General features: G+C 38.9%; 1 protein-coding gene across 17 annotated transcripts in view; it reads right to left on the reverse strand.

Moving 5' to 3' along the window:
* The window catches only part of cbfa2t3 (CBFA2/RUNX1 partner transcriptional co-repressor 3), a 74,081-nt gene that overhangs the window by 38,676 nt on the left and 12,151 nt on the right, over positions 1-23,254 (reverse strand). For 2 of the 17 annotated variants that reach the window (XM_057838640.1, XM_057838604.1), the window contains exon 1: positions 6,025-6,983. The exons of 12 other annotated variants lie outside the window; for them this stretch is intronic. In XM_057838640.1, coding sequence (XP_057694623.1) covers position 6,025 — 1 coding nt within the window. In that variant the 5' untranslated portion in view covers positions 6,026-6,983. Of the gene's footprint in view, positions 1-5,497; positions 6,003-6,024; positions 6,984-8,626; positions 8,960-23,254 lie in introns of those variants that run through there. 3 more of the 17 variants (XM_057838631.1, XM_057838621.1, XM_057838613.1) reach the window with 3 other exon arrangements.

Genomic DNA, 23,254 nt, shown 5'->3' on the forward strand with positions numbered 1-23,254 from the left:
ATGAGCTGTTATGGTGAAAGTATATAGTGTTTCATTTCACCAAGTTAACTTCATAGAATATATTTTCAGATTTTAACTACATCCAACAACAAACATTTGGAATTCACAAAGAATTTGACTATTTAGCTGTATGAAATAGATTTACTGGGCTTAATCGAGTATAAGAGCAAACACGTTAATGACTTTTGTCACATTATTGTCTTTGGAAAGATGAAATAATATGTTCTTTTTGGTAGATCATGCCAGATGGCGCATCATTGTATAATTGGAAAAAAAATATATCAACTATTTCCCCCAGATATAGTTTGAATAAAACATACTGATTGGTTTTTTTAAATGACAAAAATCCATTCATCCATTTTCAACATTCTTTGTCAGGTTCACAGCGTGCTGGAGACTAACTGAGCTGACCTCAGGCAAAGGTTGAACTACACCCTAAACTGGTTGTCACGCAGTTGGAGGGCACACAGAGATAGGCAACTACTGTATTTGCACCCACAATCACATCACCACAGAGTGAGAATTGAACCCAAACCGCCTGTGCTCAAGTCAGGCAAATGCACCTCCACACCACAAGAGACTTACAGGAAAGCCCGCACAGTGAAATTTTGAGAACAAGTTTTTTTTCTAAAACAAAAACTGAACCAAATGCCATGATTTATTTGTATCATAAAATGCATATAAACTTAGATAAGTCATCTTTACTCACAAAAAAGTACCATATAATACTTATTAGCTCCAGGAGAATACTTGATGTAAACTACAAATTTAAAGTTAAGGCAATGTCCAAATATAGTTTGAAACAAATGTCATTCCATCCATTAGAGTGGTACTGCTAGTCATTCTCAGGTTGGTTCATAGGTGGGATGGAGTTTTCAGGAAAGAGGTGGGGTAGACCATGAGTGGCCGGGTCGCCAGGGCGCATATAAACAAAGACCCATTCACACTCCAATTTGCACATATTGGATACCGTAATTTCCCGAATATAACATGCACTTTTTTCCCCCAAAATCAACTTGTAAAATCATGCGCATTATACACGGGTACATGGATGGAGACAGAAATATATACATTGTATATATAACTTAAGACAGATTTTTTTTACTGACACGGCCATGTTGTGTTGAAGAAAACTTATGCAGCGATCCGTTGCCGTCCATTACGGTACATGACGTCACCATTTTATTTTGGTAATACTTGTTTCGGTAATGCCACACTGATTGGTCGAACGATTTCGTCTGTGTTAAATTCTGCTTTCTTCACTCTTCTTAAAGCACAGAATTTAGTTTCTTGAACTCATTTGAGTCAAAGTTTATTGCACCTCAGCAACTCGGACCATAACAAACGTAACACAACACAGAGTTCCTGTGTCAGTCAACTATATCTGTCCCTCGGGAAACTCAAACCCAAATAACAATAGTTCCTCTGGTTACAGTCCACAGCGATGCACTTTTTCCGTTTTCCGACTTCGGTCCCCACTTTTATTTTACCGTATCAATCCATGGAAGAAACATTTATTCATCATGATGAAACGAGCAAGTTATACAGCAGCCTTTAAAAGAAAAGTCACATCTGTTTTGTTTTCTCCTAGATTCTGGTAAGTTGGAGAAGTTGTCAAATCATATTATTACCGTAAATATTGTAAACTACAAATGTGCTATGCTTGTGCTGTGTTTCACCAGTCAGTAAAATGACATTTCTGTATCTGTACACAAACTCTGTTTTCTTGTATTCTTCTATTTATTGGTGCTGAAATTAGGGTGCGCGTTATAAACGGGTACAATAGTTTCCCCTAGATTTTACAAGAAAATATGGGGTGCGCATTATACATGGGTGCACCTTATATTCGGGAAATTACAGTATTTGGAGTCTTCAATTAACCTATCATACATGTTATCATAAATGTTTAGAAAGCGAGAGTATTTCGAGGAAACCTAACTAAGGACGAAGACAGATTAAATGTGAAATGCGGGCTTGCTTGACCTTTGAAAGGTTGTATTATTATGCTAAAAGAGGGGACATTTATCATTGAAAAAAAATCACAGCCATATAATACCTAATAAGTAATGGCTGTTTATTTACCATGTAATAGAGGCAGTGGCTGCATCTTACCTATTACAAATGGGATCATCGCTCAGTGAAGAGAGCATTTGACACCATCAAAAATAAACCTTCCACGCTAGCTGAGATCCCTTGTGACTTTTTAATGTCACATGATAACTCATGTCTCAAATTGACCATCCCTCTTGGTCTCAACAAGAAAATATGTTCATCATCTGCACAATAGATAACCCTGCCTGTCTAAACTGCCCATTTTATAGTTGAATTACTGCAATGATTTTGTGTAAAAGGATCAGGGTAGAGAGTAGAGTTTTGTGAGTAGTAATGTGTGTGCGTGTTCGTGTGTGAGTGCGAGCCCACTCATGTATTTGAGTGTGTGAGCAGAGACAGAGAGGCAGAGGAAGGAAGGCTGGAGCCGAGATTAGGTCTGTTCTTCTACTGGTAACACAACGGCATTCAGCAGTTCAGCTCCCATTTGAAGAAGGACGGAACCATCTGTGTGGCACAGGATCTGTTTCCAGGAGATAACAGCTTTTTAATTTGCCAAATACTGCATACGTATTTATATATAATGTGTATATAGAAAGAGAGAGTGAGGACAAGACACGCTTAAGGCCTTCTCCAATGTAACGCTCCGCCATTGCAGCGGACTGCTTTGGAGTTTAAGTCTTAATCATTTCTGTCTGTCTTCTTTAGTACATGTTTACTCCCTGTCTGCGATAAAGGCCACAATAGAGGGCAGAAGGAAGAGGAGGGGTCGCCTTAAATCGAGACGTGCTGGTGATACGTACTTCCCATTGTCTCTGTCGCCCTGTTCATCTGGTTTGATTAAAACACTGCTACTGTAGATTAGCCCAGCTGCTTCCTGTGTCTGACTCTGATCTGAGCACACTTCCAGCCATGCGCTCCCATGAAGTGGAGCAGATAGGAGGTGGGCCGGTGCGCCGAGACGACAGGGATGTAGAAGAGGGTTACAAAAAGGTCGTGGGTTTCTGGACATGCGAGGAAGTCTGAGGTGAGGAGGGAAAGCAGGAGGTGAAATAGGCACAAGACGAGGAAGGGAGGAGGAGGAAATGCTTTTCTCCTACGGGTTTGCCTTGAATTCATACCACGCATCAATTTATATGTGTTGTTTGTGAGAGTATTTATGGTTGAGTGTTTCTGTCAGCTGGAAGCGTGCCTCCTTTTTGAAAGCATGATTGGAAGTGCAATTTGTCAATGCTGCGTGTGTTAGGGTAATTCTAGGAAAATGAAGCGTCAATCCAACAAATAATTAAGAGAGATTTTCCTCCGTGAATGTCTGCATGGTAATTGGCAGGTTTCACCTTCTCGGCACGCGTGGAAAGTCAAAACCAGACACCTTATAATTGCAGTTCATGTAAAACAGTGTTGTGAAATGCTTTGAGAGTGTCGTATGTTATTCTTCAGAATCCTAGCGAGCATGTACGCATATAAGGAATGGTGCCGAAAGAAGAAAAACGGATATTTTACACACACACGCGCATTTGGGGTTTTACTTGGCCTACACCCTTAGCTCTGGTCCCACGCTGTGGCGTCAATGGGCTGGCCGTGCACTGAGTGTGTTTCTCATTCCGTCAGATGTTGGGAAGCTGCTCAAGTTCTCCACTCTATTCTTTGACATTCCCCATCTCCCAAGAGAGGATGGGCAGCCTTGTCGCAGTAATGTCAAACACATGTGGAGCCCAGACAAACTATGGATAGAGCTGCATGAGCGGCGCTTTGAGACGGGAGTTCAGTTCTCAGTCTTCAAGTGAAGCGCGTTTGTGTTGTGAGCATCCATGATTTTAAAACTGCTCCGACCACAGCACAAAGAAAGCATCTCTGCATTTGCGCAGTGCCAAAACTGCTATTAAATGTACAGGCCTTTCATTCATTACTTCAAATTTCCATCAATTTTCTCTACCACTTGTGCTCATTAGTGTTACGGGTGAGCGAGAGCCTGTCCCAGCTGACTTTAAGGCAAGAGGCAGTGTACTAGACTCATCACCAAATAAGTAACATACATATAAAAAACAAATATTTACACTTATAGACGAGTATTAGACTTAACATGTTTTGAGAAACAGGCGGAAGCTGCAATAACCTGAGGAAACTTGCACAAATCGGCGGGGAAAACGCTGGCGTCAACATTTGAACCCAAAACCTTGTCATAAACATGTTAATCATATAACACCATGCTGCCTACATTAAATTTAAAATGATACTTAGTGAGCATAGCATGGTGGCTCACTTTACACATAGACCGCACCTCTATTCAGACGCCAAACTGATGGTAATGTAGTTGACAGACGGAGGGAGGACACACAAATGCACACACGTACAGCATATGATGTCTTTGGCTTGTTTGCCTTGTCTTGTTTGTGGTGGCCCAGGTGTCTTTGTTGTGCTGACCACCTGACTGACTAGCTGTGAGTTGGTAGCGCACGCCCACCTGAGGCCATCTGTTCCACTCATTAATTAGGAGGCAGGCGGCTTCACCTGCACTGCCCGCATTTAAATCACAATAATTACCACACAGCACACTTTTTGAGCCCACGCACATATACAATAAACTCAAGTTTGATTTGACTGCAGCGAATGACCCATATGAGTAGACAAACAGAAAATGATACAAATACTGAAATGCACCTGAGATGTGAGACGATAAGATTGCTGCATGCTGTTGGTGCGTTTCAGTAAAAAACTTAAACTATTAGGTATTGCTCGCTTGTTAATATCATCCCTTATGTACACGCATAACGCTCTTATTGCAAGCTTGTGGTAAATAGGCAGTGAATAACAACTCATACTGGGGTCATAATGAAGGGCATGCCTTTAAAGAGTGCTACTTAATGATGAAGAAGGGACATCTGCCTCAGTGGAAGGAGTGAGATGGAGATGATGGACTTAGGCTGTGCGGTCAGGCAGGGCGTCTGCGCTGCGGTTTTGCCACTGCCTTTAACCTCACATCCATTGTTGGAGTCTATTATTGACTGTTCAATTATTCAGATGATATTTACCAGCGCCAATTATACGGGTTCTGCGTCCGACAGAGAAAAAGGCCTTAGTGTTTTACTGTTGCTCTCAGCGGCGGAAGAGAGCGCTGTGAGGCTGTTCAAGTGGGGGAAGAACTTCAGGTTTCCTCGCAGGGAGTGTCTCCATGGGGGCTCTTTTGGGTTTAAAATGATCATTTTTCTTTGGCTTTCTTAGTATCTTTCGTTAAAATGTGGAATACCCTTATCACTATGAAAGAAATGACACCCATTTAGAGGATAATAGAAAAGCAAAAGATATACAAAAGGGTGGCAAGGATGTCATGCAGCACTGCACGGTTCAGTGCAGAGTAAATGTTTCAATTCATCCTCTTTCACTCCTATAACCTCTAACCAATCAAAGTGGACACCATGTGAAGCAGTGCAAGGATTTTGTATCTCACTTTTTTTCAACAACACCTTGATGTGCAGCACAGACCTTTCTCTCGCTTGCTCTCTCTCCCTCTTTCATTCCTCCTTTTATTCCCTGCAATAAATGTAAACAACACTAGAAGTTCATGGGCTCATAAATACAACAACAAAGTAACAGTAAACCACACCGACATCATATAATATTATCAAAACGGCCCCACATAGAGCAATGGCTTTCCTAAAGACACAAGTAGAGTAGACACTGATTACTTTCCTGCAGAGATTGCAGTATTTTGACATGCGTTATCTGATACTATAGTAGGAAAGAAAGCCGCAATAGTTGACATGGAAAACACGCCACACACACACATAATCACTTAAACAAAGTTGGATGCTGCTGAATGATGAACATATTGAGTACCTTCAAAAAATACAGCAACATAAAAATTACCTACATTACAGAAAATATAATATCAGACACCACCTCCCAAACTCTTTTAAACTGTTTAATGAACTGTACGTGTGTGGTGTGCAATTAAAAACAAAAACATTCACTTACTCTGTGAAGGTTGAGGTCGAACTGAGCTATACGTGAAGGGATGATAATCCACAATTTCTTGGTTATCGTTTATATTGCCTCAATCCTCATTATTTTGATGGTGGAGGGCGTCAACAGCTGAGTGGACACGCTTCCTTTTTGTTTGTTTGTTGAAATACTGGCAGGAAAGAGGCTGAAGCCGCCACTATTAAACATGAAAATATGTTTAACTTTCCTTTGGGCGTTCAAAAACGGCTCTTGGGCTTCTGCTTTCACTTTGGATGTATATTTGTTGTCTTTAATATACGCCCCCAAAATGTTCAAAAAATAAGAGAGGCAAGCCTCACACACACCTGGTCTTTGGTCTTGTAAAGTCAAATATCACAACTCGCCCAGTCCATATAAATCCGATTTCTTAGTCATGTTCAGAACACAGTAATAACGTAGCCTCTTGTCTTAAAAATAGACACAACCCGAAGTCCTCAAATCCTGGTGAATCCTGCATAAAAACTGCCGAAAATATCAAGATGCGGATCCTTGAGTCTGTAGGGTGCGTCTTGTATCCTCGCGTGACTTTCAGACCTCTTTCTTTTAGTTCTCAGTTTCAGGGGCAAAACTCTAAATATGTCCGATGAGAATAATTCCTCCTGTTGTTTATTCTCTCTGAAAGGTGATCTTGGTACTGTGTAGAAAGAAAGACGTGCGCGCGTGTGTCAATGCGCTCCTTCTTCTCCACCTTCGCCGAATGTCAAGTCTTGTAGCCACCAGGTTTACTTCTCAAGCATGTGCGCTCACGGAGTGCTTCTTCGGTGCAGAAATCAGGCTTTCCCCCGCTTGCTTGTCCTCTTCACTAATGAATGGAGCTGGCGAGCCCACTGTGCGCACCAACCGCGGGTCTCTCGCCTCCTCCTCCGCCTCTCTTTCCCTATCTCTCTCTCTGGTCCGCTGTCCTCTCTGTAGCCTTCTGTCTGCGTTTAAACACCATCTGGAATTCTCTCTCTCTCTCTCTCTCTCTCTCTCTCTCTCTCTCTCTCTCTCTCTCTCTCTCTCTCTCTCTCTCTCTCTCTCTCTCTCTCTCTCTCTCTCTCTCCCTCTGAAATTCAATGCAAACTTACGACAATGGCTGTAAAAAATGCTTAATTGCAACACAGCTGTATATAAAATCACAGTGCGCCTTGTGTCCTTTCTAATGATTCCAATCATAAATGAACCAGGGGCTGCCTTATTGTTTTTCAGTTCCCTCACACACCAGTAAGGGCCGCTGTTTCCCCATACCCAGGCGCCGAGGGCAGCGTCGCACGCCTCAAGACTCTTATCCTGCAGACAGGCTCTTTGTGTGTTTAATATGCCAAACAAAATGTTGGGGAATACCATTGCATATTGAATTGTAAAGAAATGTTTTTAATCTACTAGCCTTAAGTAGAAGTTTTAACCTGTGTGTTTGTTTGTTTGTTTGTTTGTTTGTTTGTTTTTGTGTGTATGCATATGCAGAGATTAAGGGGGAACGGGGTGGGGGGATTGGCTTGGCCCATACCTGTCAAGTTGTACGGTTTTGGCGTAATTTGTACAAGTGAGCCCTGATTTTTAAATGTGTACGCCGTACGTTCAAAATCTGTACATTTTTCGTGCATTACGTTTGTTTCTCCCTGTTCTGATTTTGTCAACGTTTCGGCAACAAGACAATACACCAAGGCAAGGGCATAGGTTTGGTCTCAACGTTGGTAGGGACAATATAACACCACAACCTACATTTCCACTTTTTGCTGGGGACGGGACATTAATAAGACCAAACAGATTGGGTGAACGGGGGTCAGCGCTACATTTCTCATGAATATGAACCTAATTAATTGATAGGCTAAATTATCAATGCAAAATAAACCTGTATTGACTTATACTTTAATGTGTATTGGTCCAGGTGATAAACAAAATAGATCTGTATTGACTAATACTTTAATGTGTGTTGGTTCTGGTGATAAACCGTTCGATTCAGACCTTTGTTTTGAAAAACTACTAAAACATTTTGAAAACTTCCAGAATAAATGTCTGGATTTTTTTTGCGAATTTAAATTGCAATATTTGAACATAAATTATATTAACATACAAATGTTTCATGGCGGAGGGGGTGGAGCTGCGATTCAAGATGGCAGCTTAGATTTTTTTGCTCTGGAGAACCCTGCACAAGATCGACTTCAAAACCCACATTCATGTCCATAACCCATAGCGAAATATGTCTAAGACAAGCACAGTCAAGGACTGCGATATTTTTACCAGAAGACGTGGCCCTCCAAAGTCGAAAACAAGCTCATCGTCGTGTGAGCGAGAGGAAGAGGCCGACGGCGGCATGGCGGAGTTAGCAACAGTGCTAGCGGAGCCAAAAAGCTTGCGGAGCGAGGTTCACGCTGAGTTCGGTGGATTCGGCACTAAACTTGACAAAATAAATGACCGTCTAGAGAAGATGGCCTCATCAATCGGCGCTTTGGAGAGCAACTTGTCGGAGGTGAAAAGAAATGTTGCTGCGAATGCCACGCGGATGGAAGAAGCAGAGAATCGAATTGTCTCGGCAGAGGAACAACTGGAAAAAGCCGAAACCGAACTCTCCCAAGCTATGAAGCGTATAGCCTACCTTGAGACGAAAACTGATGACCTGGAGAACCGTAGTAGGCGAAACAATTTGCGACTCTTTGGACTCCGGGAGGGCGCAGAGGGAAGCCGTTCAATGTTGGACTATGTACGTGACATGCTACCGGTCTGGCTGAAGCTGGACGCGAATCAAGCGTTCACCCTCGAGAGAGCTCACCGAACCTTGGCGCCCCCCCGACCGGGCCAGAACAGAGCGGTCATCGTTCGATTCTTGAAATATCAAGATCGGGAGCTGATTTTCCGCTCCGCCAAAAAACACGAGATTACTCATGATGGAGACAAGCTCTTCTTCAAAGACGACCTGTCTGCAGAGACTGTGAGGCAACGAAATGGCTTTAACAACATCAGGAAGATCTTCGTCGAGAAGGGCGCATTTCGTGGATTTACATACAATCCGTGTAAAATGAGGATCCTTCACAAGGGGAAAATACTCCTATTCTCGACACCGAAAGCTGCGGAGGAGTTCCATCGCAAGAATGAGGGAAACGCATAACTCAACAGTGCGGTGAGAACCAGCTATGTTCCAATGTACAGTACAGAATGATTGGTAATGTGGACACAATTTCCGTCGATCTTTTTTTTTTCTTTTATTTCGAGACTTTAATACATGTGTGGACAAATAAGACGGCGTCTAAATGCACCCGTTTTCAAAGGGTTGAATATAAGTTTATTAATACTGTGTGCAGGGGTCTTCCTACACCTGATCATTTTTTTTTTCTTTCTGTTTTGATTCGAGCTACCACAGTTTTGGCTGCTCCTCCACTAGGTGGATCGGCTACTCCCAGTCAGTTTTGAGTAAGGGGGGTGGGGGGTTCAAGTGTTGAACTCATGTGTTATGTGTGTATGTATGTATGTTTGTTTTGTGTATTGTCCAAGTTTGTATTTTTGAATCTTTTTTTTCCAATCCACAAGGAAATGTATGGTGGGTATCTGTCATTTTACATTCAACATTTGTTACATGGAAAAAGAAAATCCATCTAGCCTTAAAAATATACAGGTGACCAGTTGGAATGTCCGAGGGTTGCGGCAACTCAGCAAGTTGAAACAAATTTTGAATAGAGTGAAACATCTTAAATCTAGAATTGTGTTCCTTCAAGAGTCCCATTTGACACCCTCAGACATTAAATATGTTCAGAATCGATGGACTGGCCAGGTATTTCATGCGTCTTATAATAACTATGCCAGGGGTGTTATCATTTTAATCCATAAGGAAATACCATTTCAAATGACTAAAACAATACAAGATCAAGGTGGTAGATATGTCATTGTCCAAGGCAATATACTTTCGCTTAAAATGAATTTGGTTAGCATATATGGGCCCAATGATGACAATCCAAAATTCTTTGAAGATTTTTTTATGACATTAGCTACATTATGTGGGAGTTACATCATTGGGGGAGATTTTAATTGCACCTTGGATCCTAAAGTTGATCGTTCTACGGGTATTGATACCACCAAGACATACACCAGAAAAATAATTCACCAATATATGTCTGATTTAAACCTCGTTGAGTTGTGGAGAGAACGGAATCCTGATAAAAAAGAATATTCCTGTCATTCAGCTGCACTTAGGTCTCGGTCCCGCATTGATTACTTTCTTGTGGCCCGAGAACTAATGTTCAAGATTGACGAATGCTGGTATGACAGCATTGTGATTAGTGATCATGCTGCTATTTCACTGAATTGGCACATTAAAAATTTTGTCCGTAATCTGCCAAACTGGCGCTTACAGTTGCACTGGTTACAAAACTCAGAATTTGTTAAACATATTGGTGGGAAAATTGATTCCTATTTTGAATTGAATACAAATGAAACTACGGCAAGCGTACGCTGGGAAGCATTTAAAGCATATATTAGGGGAGAAATAATTAGTTATACAAGCTATATGTCGAAACAGAGAAGAATGGAAATGGAAAATTTAGAAAAACAAATTAGAGATCTAGAGATTTAACTTAATATAAATTATGATCCTGTTCGAGAAAAAAACTTGTTGGCTCTGAGAACTAGGTACAACAAACTTTCAGCTGAGAAGGTAGCCAATAGCCTTTTATGGTTGAAACGTACCTATTATGATCAAGGAGAGAAGGCGGGAAAATTGCTATCCTGGCAAATAAAAAAGATACAATCTGAGAGAACCATTAAATGTATAAAAACTTCATCTGGCCATTTGACCAGAGATCCATTGGAAATAAATGACAGCTTCAGAGAATATTATCAATTGATATATAAATCGGAACTATCAAAGACTCTTGATGAACAAATTGAATTTCTGAATCAATATCAATTTCAAACGTTAGGAGAAGACTTTAAGATGGAATTGGAGAGTAATCTAACGATTGAGGAAATTTCAAAAGCGATCCAAAATACATGTAGTGGGAAAACGTGTGGACATGATGGCATACCGATTGAATTCTATAAAGTGTTTAAAGAAAAGTTGGTAATCCCATTACTAAATATGTTTAATGAATCATCTCAAAACGGAGTGCTCCCACCATCATTACGATTGGCAGTTGTAACATTGATCTTAAAATCAGGGAAGCCTCCTACAGAACAGTCTTCTTATAGACCAATAAGTTTGATGTGCTGTGATACTAAGATTCTTTGCAAATTATTAGCCCAGAGGTTAGAAAAATGTATTCCTTATTTAATACATGAAGATCAAAGTGGTTTTGTGAAAAAACGCCAAGGGTTTCATAATATAAGACGAGTCTTGAACATAATTCATGAAAAATGTGACGCTAAAGACACGGCACTGTTGTCATTAGATGCCAAACAAGCTTTTGATAGGATTGAATGGCCGTATTTATTTGCATGTCTGCCTAAATATGGGTTTGGAAATAATTTTCTTAAATGGGTTAAGATACTGTACAATACTCCATTGTCCAGTATTTTGACAAACGGTATCGCCTCAAAACCAATAACTCTTGAGCGATCAACTCGCCAGGGATGTCCCCTGTCGCCTATGCTGTTTATACTTGCCATAGAGCCATTAGCGATAGCAGTTAGAACAGATAACGATATTGCTGGTGTCCGCTTAGGCGGACTGGAACATAAAATATCATTATATGCTGATGATGTTATTCTTTTCCTAACGAATCTACGCAAAAGTATCCCAAGCCTAATTAAGTATATTGACGTATTTGGACAGTTTGCTGGCTACTGTATCAACTATACAAAATCATCTTTACTATTTTTGAATAATGAAGAGCGTTCAAACCCAACCATAAACACTCCATTTATCAATGCTAAAGAAGGATTTACTTATCTTGGAATTAAGATAACACCTTCAATTACGACAATTGTTCCTTTGAATTTTGACCCCTTAGTTGATAACGTGAAACAAACGCTTGACCGTTGGATGGTACTTCCTGTATCCATAATTGGACGAATCAATTTGATAAAAATGAATATATTACCTAAATTCTTATATCTATTTCAGTCAATTCCGCTACCTCTGCCAGATGTGTTCTTTAGTACAGTAAATAAACTTTTCAACACTTTTATTTGGAACGCAAAGAAAGCTAGGTTGCGTCTTAAACTTTTATACCTTCCATATGAACGAGGGGGACAAAGTTTTCCAAATTTAAAATGGTATTATTGGGCTGCTCAGTTACGTTCAATGGCATTCTATTTTGCAGATGAGACACGTCCATCTTGGTTGGCTATAGAGCAGGCATCGGTACAATGCCTACCCCTAAGACTTTATTTGTACTCTGCAGACCTCAAAGTTTTAAAAAAGAAAACAAGAAACCCATTTGTCAAAAATTGTATTGACATTTGGTATAAGACACATCAACACGTTAAGGATGTTCCTCAAATTTCGCGCTATAGTCCTCTGTGGGGTAATTCCAATTTTGAATCAGGAAGGGATGATGGTGGTTTCAAAATATGGGCAGAGAAGGGGGTTGGAAAAGTTTCAGATCTATACTCGAACAATGTTTTACTTACATTTGAAGAGCTCTCTAACAGATTTCATATCCCAAAAAAACATTTTTTTAAATATTTGCAGGCAAAACATTTTATTATTTCAAAATACAAACAGGTTGAATCGGAACCACCACTGTCGATCTTAGAAAATCTGACACTCTCACATCATGAGAAGGGCTTACTTTCCCTATTCTACTCGGTTTTGGTAAAGAGTGATGGTGAAAACGCAACTGATAGACTGGAAGCATGGAAATCTGAACTTGGGGAGGCAACAACAGAGGAAGAATGGAACAGGGCATGTTTAAAAGCCCAAAAACAAACTATTAACACAAGAATGAGGTTATTGCAATATAAATGGCTGATGAGAGTATACATTACACCTGTAAAGTTAAACAGCTGGTCCCCTGATATTCCAGACACCTGCATTAAATGTTTAGAAGGACGAGGAACTCTTTTACATTGTGTTTGGGACTGCCCTAAATTGCAAAGATATTGGATAGAAGTGGCACGTATTATGTCATATATCGCTGGGATTGACGTACCGTATAATGCAAAATTGTTTATACTGGGCATTTACCCAAGGGACTCTGTGACCTGCAAAAAAAAAACAGACTTTGATTGATTTTGGACTGCTACAGGCCAGGAGGCTCGTTGCGTTATTTTGGAAGAAAATGGACACACCTTCAATAAATCACTGGATTAAGGAAATGATAAATTCTGTTATGCTGGAAAAACTAACCTATGTAGTGAGAGGAAAGGCAGATGATTTTGAGCAAATATGGAAACCTTTATTGGACTTTATTGACAAATGGGGTGTACAACTACCTGTGGCATAATAAGTTGTGAAACTACTTGACTTGTGGACGGTTTTGTTTTTGTTTATTTTTTGTTTTGTGTTGTATGTTGCTATAAAATGTGTATAATCAATAAAAATATTGTTTAAAAAAAAAAAACATACAAATGTTAATCATCTCTTAACTTTTCAGGAATGCAAAAAAAAAAAATAAACATTTGTCTTAAGACTACTCAACGTTATGTGTCTAAATAAAGAAATTAAATATAACTGAAAAAAATTTGTTGTCAGGGATCAACAAAAAAAGTTTAGTAAGTCTAATAAATGTTAACAGCTTCCTACTTGTATTTTGCAGGTTAGCAAATTCACACAGTTTAATGTCAACTCTGTGGTCGGACTTTTAGTAGCAAAATTAGTGGTGTGTTCCCCACCTCCACAACATTGATTTCTTTTTAAACTACATACAGTGGCTGCTACTGCTAGTGGTCGAAAAAAAAAAAAATCAAAGAGGGCGGAGGATGTGGCATGTTGTTGAGATGTTGCATTTTTGTGAGGGCTGTTAGTGTCTGTGTTGGGGGGTTAGGGGGTCAAGTCATCAGCCAATCAAATGTGCATTTGAAGGGAAAAAAATGGACTGGCACATTCAGCAAGTCAAAAGATGTAAATGTAAGTCTGAACATAATGCAAATCACTTAATAACGGTAGGGTCAATTCTATCCTTACAACATTTGAGAAGACATTCGAAATTACCTTTATAACTAAAGTCATCATATAATGCAAGTAAGGTTGCTTAAAAGTTGGTGGGGACAATTTGAGCGTCCTGAAATGTTATGTCCCTACCGTCCCTATGCAAACCCACGCCCTTGCAATACACCGAATTGGTCTGTAGCCGTTTGCCCGCGAAAATTGCGCGTTGAGTTTAGCGTCTGATTCTTCCGATTACGTGACTGCGCTTGCACTTCCGCCACCATTTCGTGACTCGTAGTCGACAAAGTTGATACAAACGTGATAAAAATATGGATGAACCAGGTCGTAAGGAAAGAAAAACTGTTGCCCACGGACGCCATCTACCAGAATGGGAGACACAAACTGGTGAATATGCTGGATGCATAAAAGCGTCTTTGAAAAGACAATAGTATTCATTTTGCGTGCCGTGTGGATTGAACATTAAAGTTTCCGCATCAGGATTATACGATATAAGAAAGCACTTTGAGACAAAAGGTCATCAAGATGCAGTCTGCAGAATGAAAAGCTACAAGCCTATCAATGAACAATTTTTACCGCAAATTAAAACCACACACTCATTGGATGCTGTGAAGAAAGCAGAGATTTTATTCTGCTAATTCGTTGCTGAACACAATTTGCCTGCAGCTATTCATGATAACTTCTCAGAATTAGCAAAAGAAATGTTCCCTGACTCAAAGATTGCATGCGTAATTTTATTTATTTTATTACTTAATTTTTGTTATTTTTGTTTCATATTGCACACATAAACCTTGTAAGATTAGTCAACATTTTTTAAGGGCATACATCACTATTTGTAAGATTGCCAACTGCCTCGAGTTGACAGATATGCATAGCCCCTGGTGTGGCCGAAAATGTCATTACATGTAATTGATTTTCCAATATATGAACGTAAAATTAAGACTTTGCGGGTAAAATGTTGTCTACACATGTTGTATAGCAATAAAACACACAACAAAAATGAATGAAATTAACAAAAAAATATTTTTATAATGGGTCAAAATTAATTTTTGAACAAATCATGCACCTTAGAGACGGTCATTTTCTTTGCTTAGCCAAAACCCCCAAAAATGGGAAACAAAAAAAAAAAAACGCTCATTTTCAATGTATGATTAGAAATATTCCTTGCTGGAATATTCAGTCAAAAAGTATGTGTCAAAATTAATTTTTGAACAGATCATGTGACTAGCACCTTAGAGACGGTCATTTTCTTTGCTTAGCCAATATCAAAAAAAGATGGAAAACTAAAAGAAAAAAAAAAAAAAAAAGCTCATTTTTAATATGTGATTAAAAATATTCCTGGCTGGAATATTTAGTCAAAAAGGATGTCGTCTTCTGTTTTGCCAGCCGCCATTTTCAAACTCACCACGGTGAGGATTCATTTCATAAGGGTGTGAGTGACTGGAAACGTTTGGAATTAAATTGGATATCTCCGAGGAACGCAAAAATCGGTGTTTAATTCACCAAAGAAAAACGCGTACGCTCACAAACGCACGCATACCCACACACACGCACATAATTTACAAGCATGGTTAAACTATGCATACTAACATATACAGTATCTTGTAAGTTAGTTTTATTGCTGACACCATGTTTCGGGGTCATCAACATATTTTGCCCCCCCCCCGGCACAGAAGTAAAACTCTGTCTATGTGTGTGTGTGTGTTTGTTTGAAGATGATCAGATATTATTAAACTGATGATTTAGCTGGATGGTAATGTATCAGATGGCCAAATATTAACTCATTGCCTGCTATTGACAACGATAGACATCCGATTCCTTTGAACTGGGTGGAAGGTCTGTGAATGCTCGTTTTATGCCACTAAAGGTGCTCGACGTCCTATCCCATTTTGAGTAAGAGGGCTAGTAGCAATCAATTGCTGGCCGCCCACCCAGTTTGCAACCAAAGAGTTAAAGGTGGGCTTTGCCTTTATTCCATTGTAGCTTTTATGCTCGCACGCATCCATTTTCCATTTTATTGCATCTCTTTATTAGGCGTCTTTGTTGCCTGCTTTAATTAGCACTCAATAATATCATACAATCTATTTTTGTGTAGTCATCTTTACATCCTCTTGTCTATTTATTATTGCTTTTTCTTTTAATTTACTGCTTAACCTTCAGTTTAAAACCAACCACATCTGTGGCAATGTTCTCTAAGCCATTGTGTGCTTATCTTGAAAGCTCTGGCAATCAAGGATCGAAAGAGAGCAATGTCTCTAATGCATTGTATGTTAGTGTATATTGCTACAGTAAAAGCACATAGCATGTTTTATATGCATCATGATAAGAATCTTAATTTGATCGTAACTGCGCTATTACCTTTTAGGTGTATTTTATCTTTCAAATTCATTTAAAAAAATGTATTCATATTCTGAATATCATATCCATTTGTTGTCAAAAAAGATTTTTGTTTATTTTAAGCGGTAAGATGGTGATGTTTGCACATGTGACAACGAATACATGTTATTTTCCCTGATTTAATTAATATACTCTTTACACTATATTTTATATTCATATTTGATCCTGTAATTCAAATTTTGCTTGATTGCATGCTAAGTATCAATTAATTTCGATAGTGCGGCATAACAAAAGTGATATGATAGTCATAGCAGGTACATTCTAGAGTGAGAATCCTCCACCTGTCCACCAATGATGAGGGACAGTAGACAATGCTGACACCCTCCTGACCCCTCCTATGTCTACAGAACAAATAGAAGCTGAAAAGTACACACACACAGCTGCTCTGCCCCAACTCCAGTCTCACCAACCTTACCAGCCACCAACACAAATGTTACTTTCATATGAAGCCAGAGCACCTCTGACTAAATCATACGCTCGTACTGGGAAGGTCCGACTCGCCCCCCCATTCCTTTTTTTAGCAAGGTAAAAGCTCCATATGGTGCTCATTCAAGCAGGTCAACTTGCGATTACTTGAAGTATGGTGCCAACCTTTTTATTGACTAACTGTGACATTACTCTGAACCACCGAATAAAACTAATATCAATTCACATTGCAATTTATCCACTCTGAGCAGGCACAAAGATGTGGAGTCAAGTATGACACGTGGTGCTGTGATGAATGAAAGGTTTTCATGGAGATAAAATGTTTATGGAACTTAATTAGTACAACATTTTTCAATTGATCATTATTCTGTTTAAATACATTTTTTCTTACTCACTCATCTTACTCCATCACACTCTTATCCGACCTGTCTTCTCTCTTCAAATCCTTTGGTATCACCTGCCCACATTGTGTCCCCTTGGTAAGAATGGTAGTCATAACGATACATATAACAACACTACCTACATTAAGAAGGATATACTGTGTATACATATATTTTAGTGCTGTCAAATTTATCGCGTTAACGGGCGGTAATTAATTTTGTTTAATTAATCACGTTAAAATATTTGACGCATTTAACGCATGTGCGGACTGACCTGCTCATGCATTGCCTCAAACAGATTACAATGAAGCCATTTTTTGCAAATTGAGAGCTAAGAGGCATAGAAAGGCAAGTGGACCCAAGCATTCATTGGACCGCGCCATTTATTGGCATAAGCTTCGGCAACTCCTTCACAACAAACATAAGTATCATTTAGTGAAAGCAAAAAAAAAGTAATATTCCTATCTTTGAAAAAAAAAAATGTTCACAAAAATAATGCAAAGAGAATTGGCATTCCCAATCAAAATAGCTATGCAAAATATACATAAAACGTACTCAGACTTTGGTCAAACTCTATTCAAACATTTCGTTTAGCCCAACAAATACATAGGATGGCAATATTAAGTCACAATATACATACTATCAGAGGTCTCATACGTGGTGAAGCCAGCACTCAAATGACCGTAAAGTACCAGTAAACAAGGAAATACGGCCTCAGTCGAGGAACAAAACACACTCATTGGCTTGATTTCTAAATAATTTAAAACTCACCATTGATACCTTGTGGTGTATTTCAGTCATTACCTTACGTAGTAAAAAACAATGTGGAAGAACAGCAGTGAGCCCATGTGACGTCACCGCTCGGCGACGTCAACAATAGTGAGCTACTAGTTTATTTTTTGATTGAAATTTTCACAAATTTTATTAAAACGAAAACATTAGGAGGGGTTTTGATATAAAATTACTATAAATTGTTCTAACATTTATCTTTTAAGAACTACAAGTCTTTCTACCCGTGGATCCCTTACAGAAAGAATGTTGATAATGTTAATGCCAGCTTGTGGACTTGTTATAATAAACAAATACAGTGTTTATGTACAGTATGTTGAATGTATATATCCATCTTGTGTCTTATCTTTCCATTCCAACAATAATTTATTGTGGCATATTTTAGAGATGGTTTGAGTTGCAATTAATTATGATTAATTAATTTTTAAGCTGTGATTAACTCGATTAAAAATGTTAATCGTTTGACAGCCCTAATATATATATATATATATATATATATATATATATATATATATATATATATATACATATATACATACATATATATACATATATATATATAAATGTATATACAGTGCCTTGCAAAAGTATTCGGCCCCCTTGAATCTTGCAACCTTTTGCCACATTTCAGGCTTCAAACATAAAGATATGAAATTTAATTTTTTTGTCAAGAATCAACAACAAGTGGGACACAATCGTGAAGTGGAACAACATTTATTGGATAATTTAAACTTTTTTAACAAATAAAAAACTGAAAAGTGGGGCGTGCAATATTATTCGGCCCCTTTACTTTCAGTGCAGCAAACTCCAGAAGTTCAGTGAGGATCTCTGAATGATCCAATGTTGTCCTAAATGACCGATGATGATAAATGCTCTGTGATAGTCTCAGGGTTCTGTTTAAAGTGCAGAGAGCATTATGAAAACCAAGGAACACACCAGGCAGGTCCGAGATACTGTTGTGGAGAAGTTTAAAGCCGGATTTGGATACAAAAAGATTTCCCAAGCTTTAAACATCTCAAGGAGCGCTGTGCAAGCCATCATATTGAAATGGAAGGAGCATCAGACCACTGCAAATCTACCAAGACCCGGCCGTCCTTCCAAACTTTCTTCTCAAACAAGGAGAAAACTGATCAGAGATGCAGCCAAGAGGCCCATGATCACTCTGGATGAACTGCAGAGATCTACAGCTGAGGTGGGAGAGTCTGTCCAAACACTCTCCATCCAACCTCACTGAGCTCGAGCTGTTTTGCAAGGAAGAATGGGCAAGAATGTCAGTCTCTCGATGTGCAAAACTGATAGAAACATACCCCAAGCGACTTGCAGCTGTAATTGGAGCAAAAGGTGGCGCTACAAAGTATTAACGCAAGGGGGCCGAATAATATTGCACGCCCCACTTTTCAGTTTCTTATTTGTTAAAAAAGTTTAAATTATCCAATAAATTTTGTTCCACTTCACGATTGTGTCCCAATTGTTGTTGATTCTTGACAAAAATTAAAATTTTATATCTTTATGTTTGAAGCCTGAAATGTGGCGAAAGGTTGCAAGGTTCAAGGGGGCCGAATACTTTTGCAAGGCACTGTGTATATATATATATATATATATATATATATATATATATATATATATATATATATATATATATATATATATATATATATATATGCACATCTCTATCTTTTGCTCTCTTTTTTTCTAGCCTAGAAAGGCACTCATATTTAACCTTCTCTGTGTCTAAACAGGTGAACGAGAAAAGAAAAAAAACAAGTAGAAAAATCTGTTCAAAGGTGCTTGTTCTGTCACGCATTTTATATTTGGCGCTTTCTTACTTTCTGGTGGGATGCAGGATATCGAAAAAGTAATAAGTGTACTATATGCAGTGTTGCTAATCTTACTTTTAAAAAGTAATTAGTTACAGCAACAAATTACTGCTCCCAACAGGTAATTGAGTTAGTAACTCAGTTACCTCAACGAAAGAGTAATCAGTTACACAACAAAGTAGCTGATGTTACTTTTCATGTTCTACACGTTATTACATGATCCATTCTATAATGTCTTTCATTTCAAATATATTTATATCAACAGATTGAATTGAATTCTTTTTCATTCCAAAAAGAAAAAAAAAACATAGGTCACCCTTTTTACCATTTTGTTTTTAAATTTCATCTATATAAACGTGTGCTGGTATACAAACCTTAACGTTTAAATTCTGTGAGATAAAGACTTTTTGTTTTTTCTGTTGAACTGAACCTGCACCAAACTGTGACCCCCGTACCGAGGTACGTACTGAACCGTGAGTTGTGTGTACTGTCATACCCCTAATATATATATATATATATATATATACAAAATATATATTTGTATATATTTCTTTTCAATATGCAGGTGAGGCTCTGAATCTCTTGATATTTTTTTTTTTTTTTTTTTTTAAATTACACAACATTTATGGATACGTCATTCAAGAAAAGTTTAGGACAAGTGACCATTTTTGGTAATAAAAAACAAAAACAATTTTTTTTACATTGTAGCATCTACAAGGACAATGCCCACTTGGTGATGATAATGCATACTGAACAGGAAAACAGTCCATTATTTTCAATTAATTCTTGTCACCTGAATGCCACAAACTGTATGTAACAAAAAAAGTTGCCCGAGAGTTTAAATTGACCCTCGCCTCTCTAAATGCTAATGCTAGCGAGAACGCGAATGTTATGCTAACGCTCCAAGCCACCTATCATCCCGTTTGCAGCAGCGTCACAACCAACCCCCCCCGCTCTGCTCTCTCCGTGTCTCTCAGACATCTCTGGTCATTCAACCAAATTGCAGTCACGCACGCCTTCACATCCTCAGTAATGGTAACGACGTTGCAAAGATGGGAAAGTAATTAATTATATTACTCACAACTGAGAAAAATAATGCTGTTAGTAATGCCGTTATACTCTAATGCCGTTATTAACAACACTGACTATATGTGTCTGTGTGGTCATGAGTGACAGAAAGGTTAGTGATGGGGGTTGCATCCAAAGAAAAGAATTCCTGTCAAGGTGACAGCTCCAAGATGGACAGGATGCTATTCTCCTCTGGAACAGCGTCAGTCAACCTGTCAGCCGGCCTCGCCGACAGCCGCTCATCCCTCTTAATTTGGCCTTTTGTTGAACGGTCACTGGGTAAGCGCCTGTGCTCCATGTGGTCGGCCTGATAAACTGCACAATGAAACGCACACAACTCTCCTAGATGAACTGGGTGACATAATACTGAGGTTAGAAGTCTCTTTGATGGCATTAATTTCGAAAACTGCTTTGTCTTTTCCTATCTCACACGACAAACACTCCAGTCCTCGAGACTCTATTCTATTCTGTCCCTTCTACATTGATAGCATCTCCTAAATGGCTCATATGCAAACATTGGAGTTTGGTCTTTGTAGGTATGGTAATGGAAAGCTCCCTCAGCATGGTTTTGCATGTGTTACAGCAAGGCAAACGAGAAGTTTGCAGCATTCACACATTGTAAATCCTTTCTTATAATGGCAGTCATAGGGTAGAGTGTTGAAAGGAGATAAGACCCTGAAGCTGACTGAAAGGGAACGTTAGAACCATTGTATTCCCGAGCAGCTCTCACTTCCTCTATCCTCTGTTCTCATACACTTTCGGCATGCCACACTCTGATGAAGCACCCATGAAAGATAACAATGCACAGGTGAGTTCTAATATGAAAAAATAAACTTTTTAAAGCATCCTTCTTGATCAAAACAAGGCAGGAAGGATTGGGTTTGTTTGGAGGAATTTCCCTCGGAGTCACTTGCATCCTCTTGGAATGACTTTCATCATTTAAACAGTCATTTCTCTGGTCACATGATATACTCTCAGTTTTACAAATCTTCAATTTGATCCTGTCCCCAAGCGACTCTCCAATGCTCTCACAGAGTATGAGTACGTGAAAGATTCTATAATACAACGAGGTGTAACAGATCATTGACCCAGGCACTGAAGCACACAAGCTCTGGAATGCGACAAATTGCTGCGATATAAACCCCTTGACATTTTGTTTGTAATCGAGCAGCAAAGTGTTGCTTGTCTGAATCATCCATACATGACGACAATTCCAAATTCAATCTGAGGGTTTGTAATAGAATTGTCCTTTAAAACATTTTGCCGTGGTAGGAGAAAAAAAACACGCAAGAAACTGTCTAATTTACTGATACGGAAGTACTGTATCCTCCATTCAGGAATCTATCATCTGATAAAATGGACATTTCTCCTTAATGAATAGTTACTCACATTTTAATGTGTAATTTTAATAGTCTGGATTGGGCAATTTCTATCTCAATTTAATGTACACAGTATTTTTTTCTTATCCGTCCACCAATCCCCTCGACTGCAGAGACTCGTGATACAATAAATCCACAATATAGTAATAACCTATTTAGTTAGAACACTAAGGCTAGTTTCATACCGCAGGTCTTAATGCACAAATCAGATTTTTTTCCCCGTGTTTTTCCGACTCAAGTAAGCATTAACTTGATGGTCTGAACGGGAGAAATCACATTATAGTGGACCTTTTCAAATCTGATCTAAGTCACTTTCATATGTGGTTAAAATCCGATCTGGGCCACATTTTTCCAGAATGTGGCAGCGGTCTGAACTGTCAAGTCCCTCAAGTCGGAATTCATGCAGCAATTACGTCAGCAAAGAAGGTGAGAGACAGGGCACTATGGTAGTGATGGAGCTATGCAGTAGTATAGCGCTTAATTTGAATGTGGTTTTTAGGGAAGAGGTGGGCTTGACAACAGTCATAAAAAAGTAAAATGTGTGTGGCGGGGTAAGCCTGACAATTCTCGGTTTTCTCTCCGTGCTCCAAATGAGCAATATTTCAAGATTGCTTACACGGCCGAGAGTCGGGGCAAAATGTCCGTATGTGTGTGCGTCATGCATGCACAGTGCGTGCATGCTATCAATCCATTTGCACTTTTAATGCTGAATACTTCCTTTTGATACTAAACTTTTAAAACTAAACAGGGATTATTTATGTCTGTTATTTGTGTCATCTTTATGGAAATCAAAATATGATCACCCTTAAATGACATTGAGCCAGCATATTTAGTGATTTGTTTTGATGCTCCTGCGCAAGCGGGTCAGTTTGCTCAGCGCATCTCGTACTGCGAATAAGTGCGCATGCGTGATACTTGCACGGGCTCAAT

Source organism: Corythoichthys intestinalis, chromosome 1 (genome assembly GCF_030265065.1).
Source record: "Corythoichthys intestinalis isolate RoL2023-P3 chromosome 1, ASM3026506v1, whole genome shotgun sequence".
Lineage (NCBI taxonomy): Eukaryota > Metazoa > Chordata > Actinopteri > Syngnathiformes > Syngnathidae > Corythoichthys > Corythoichthys intestinalis.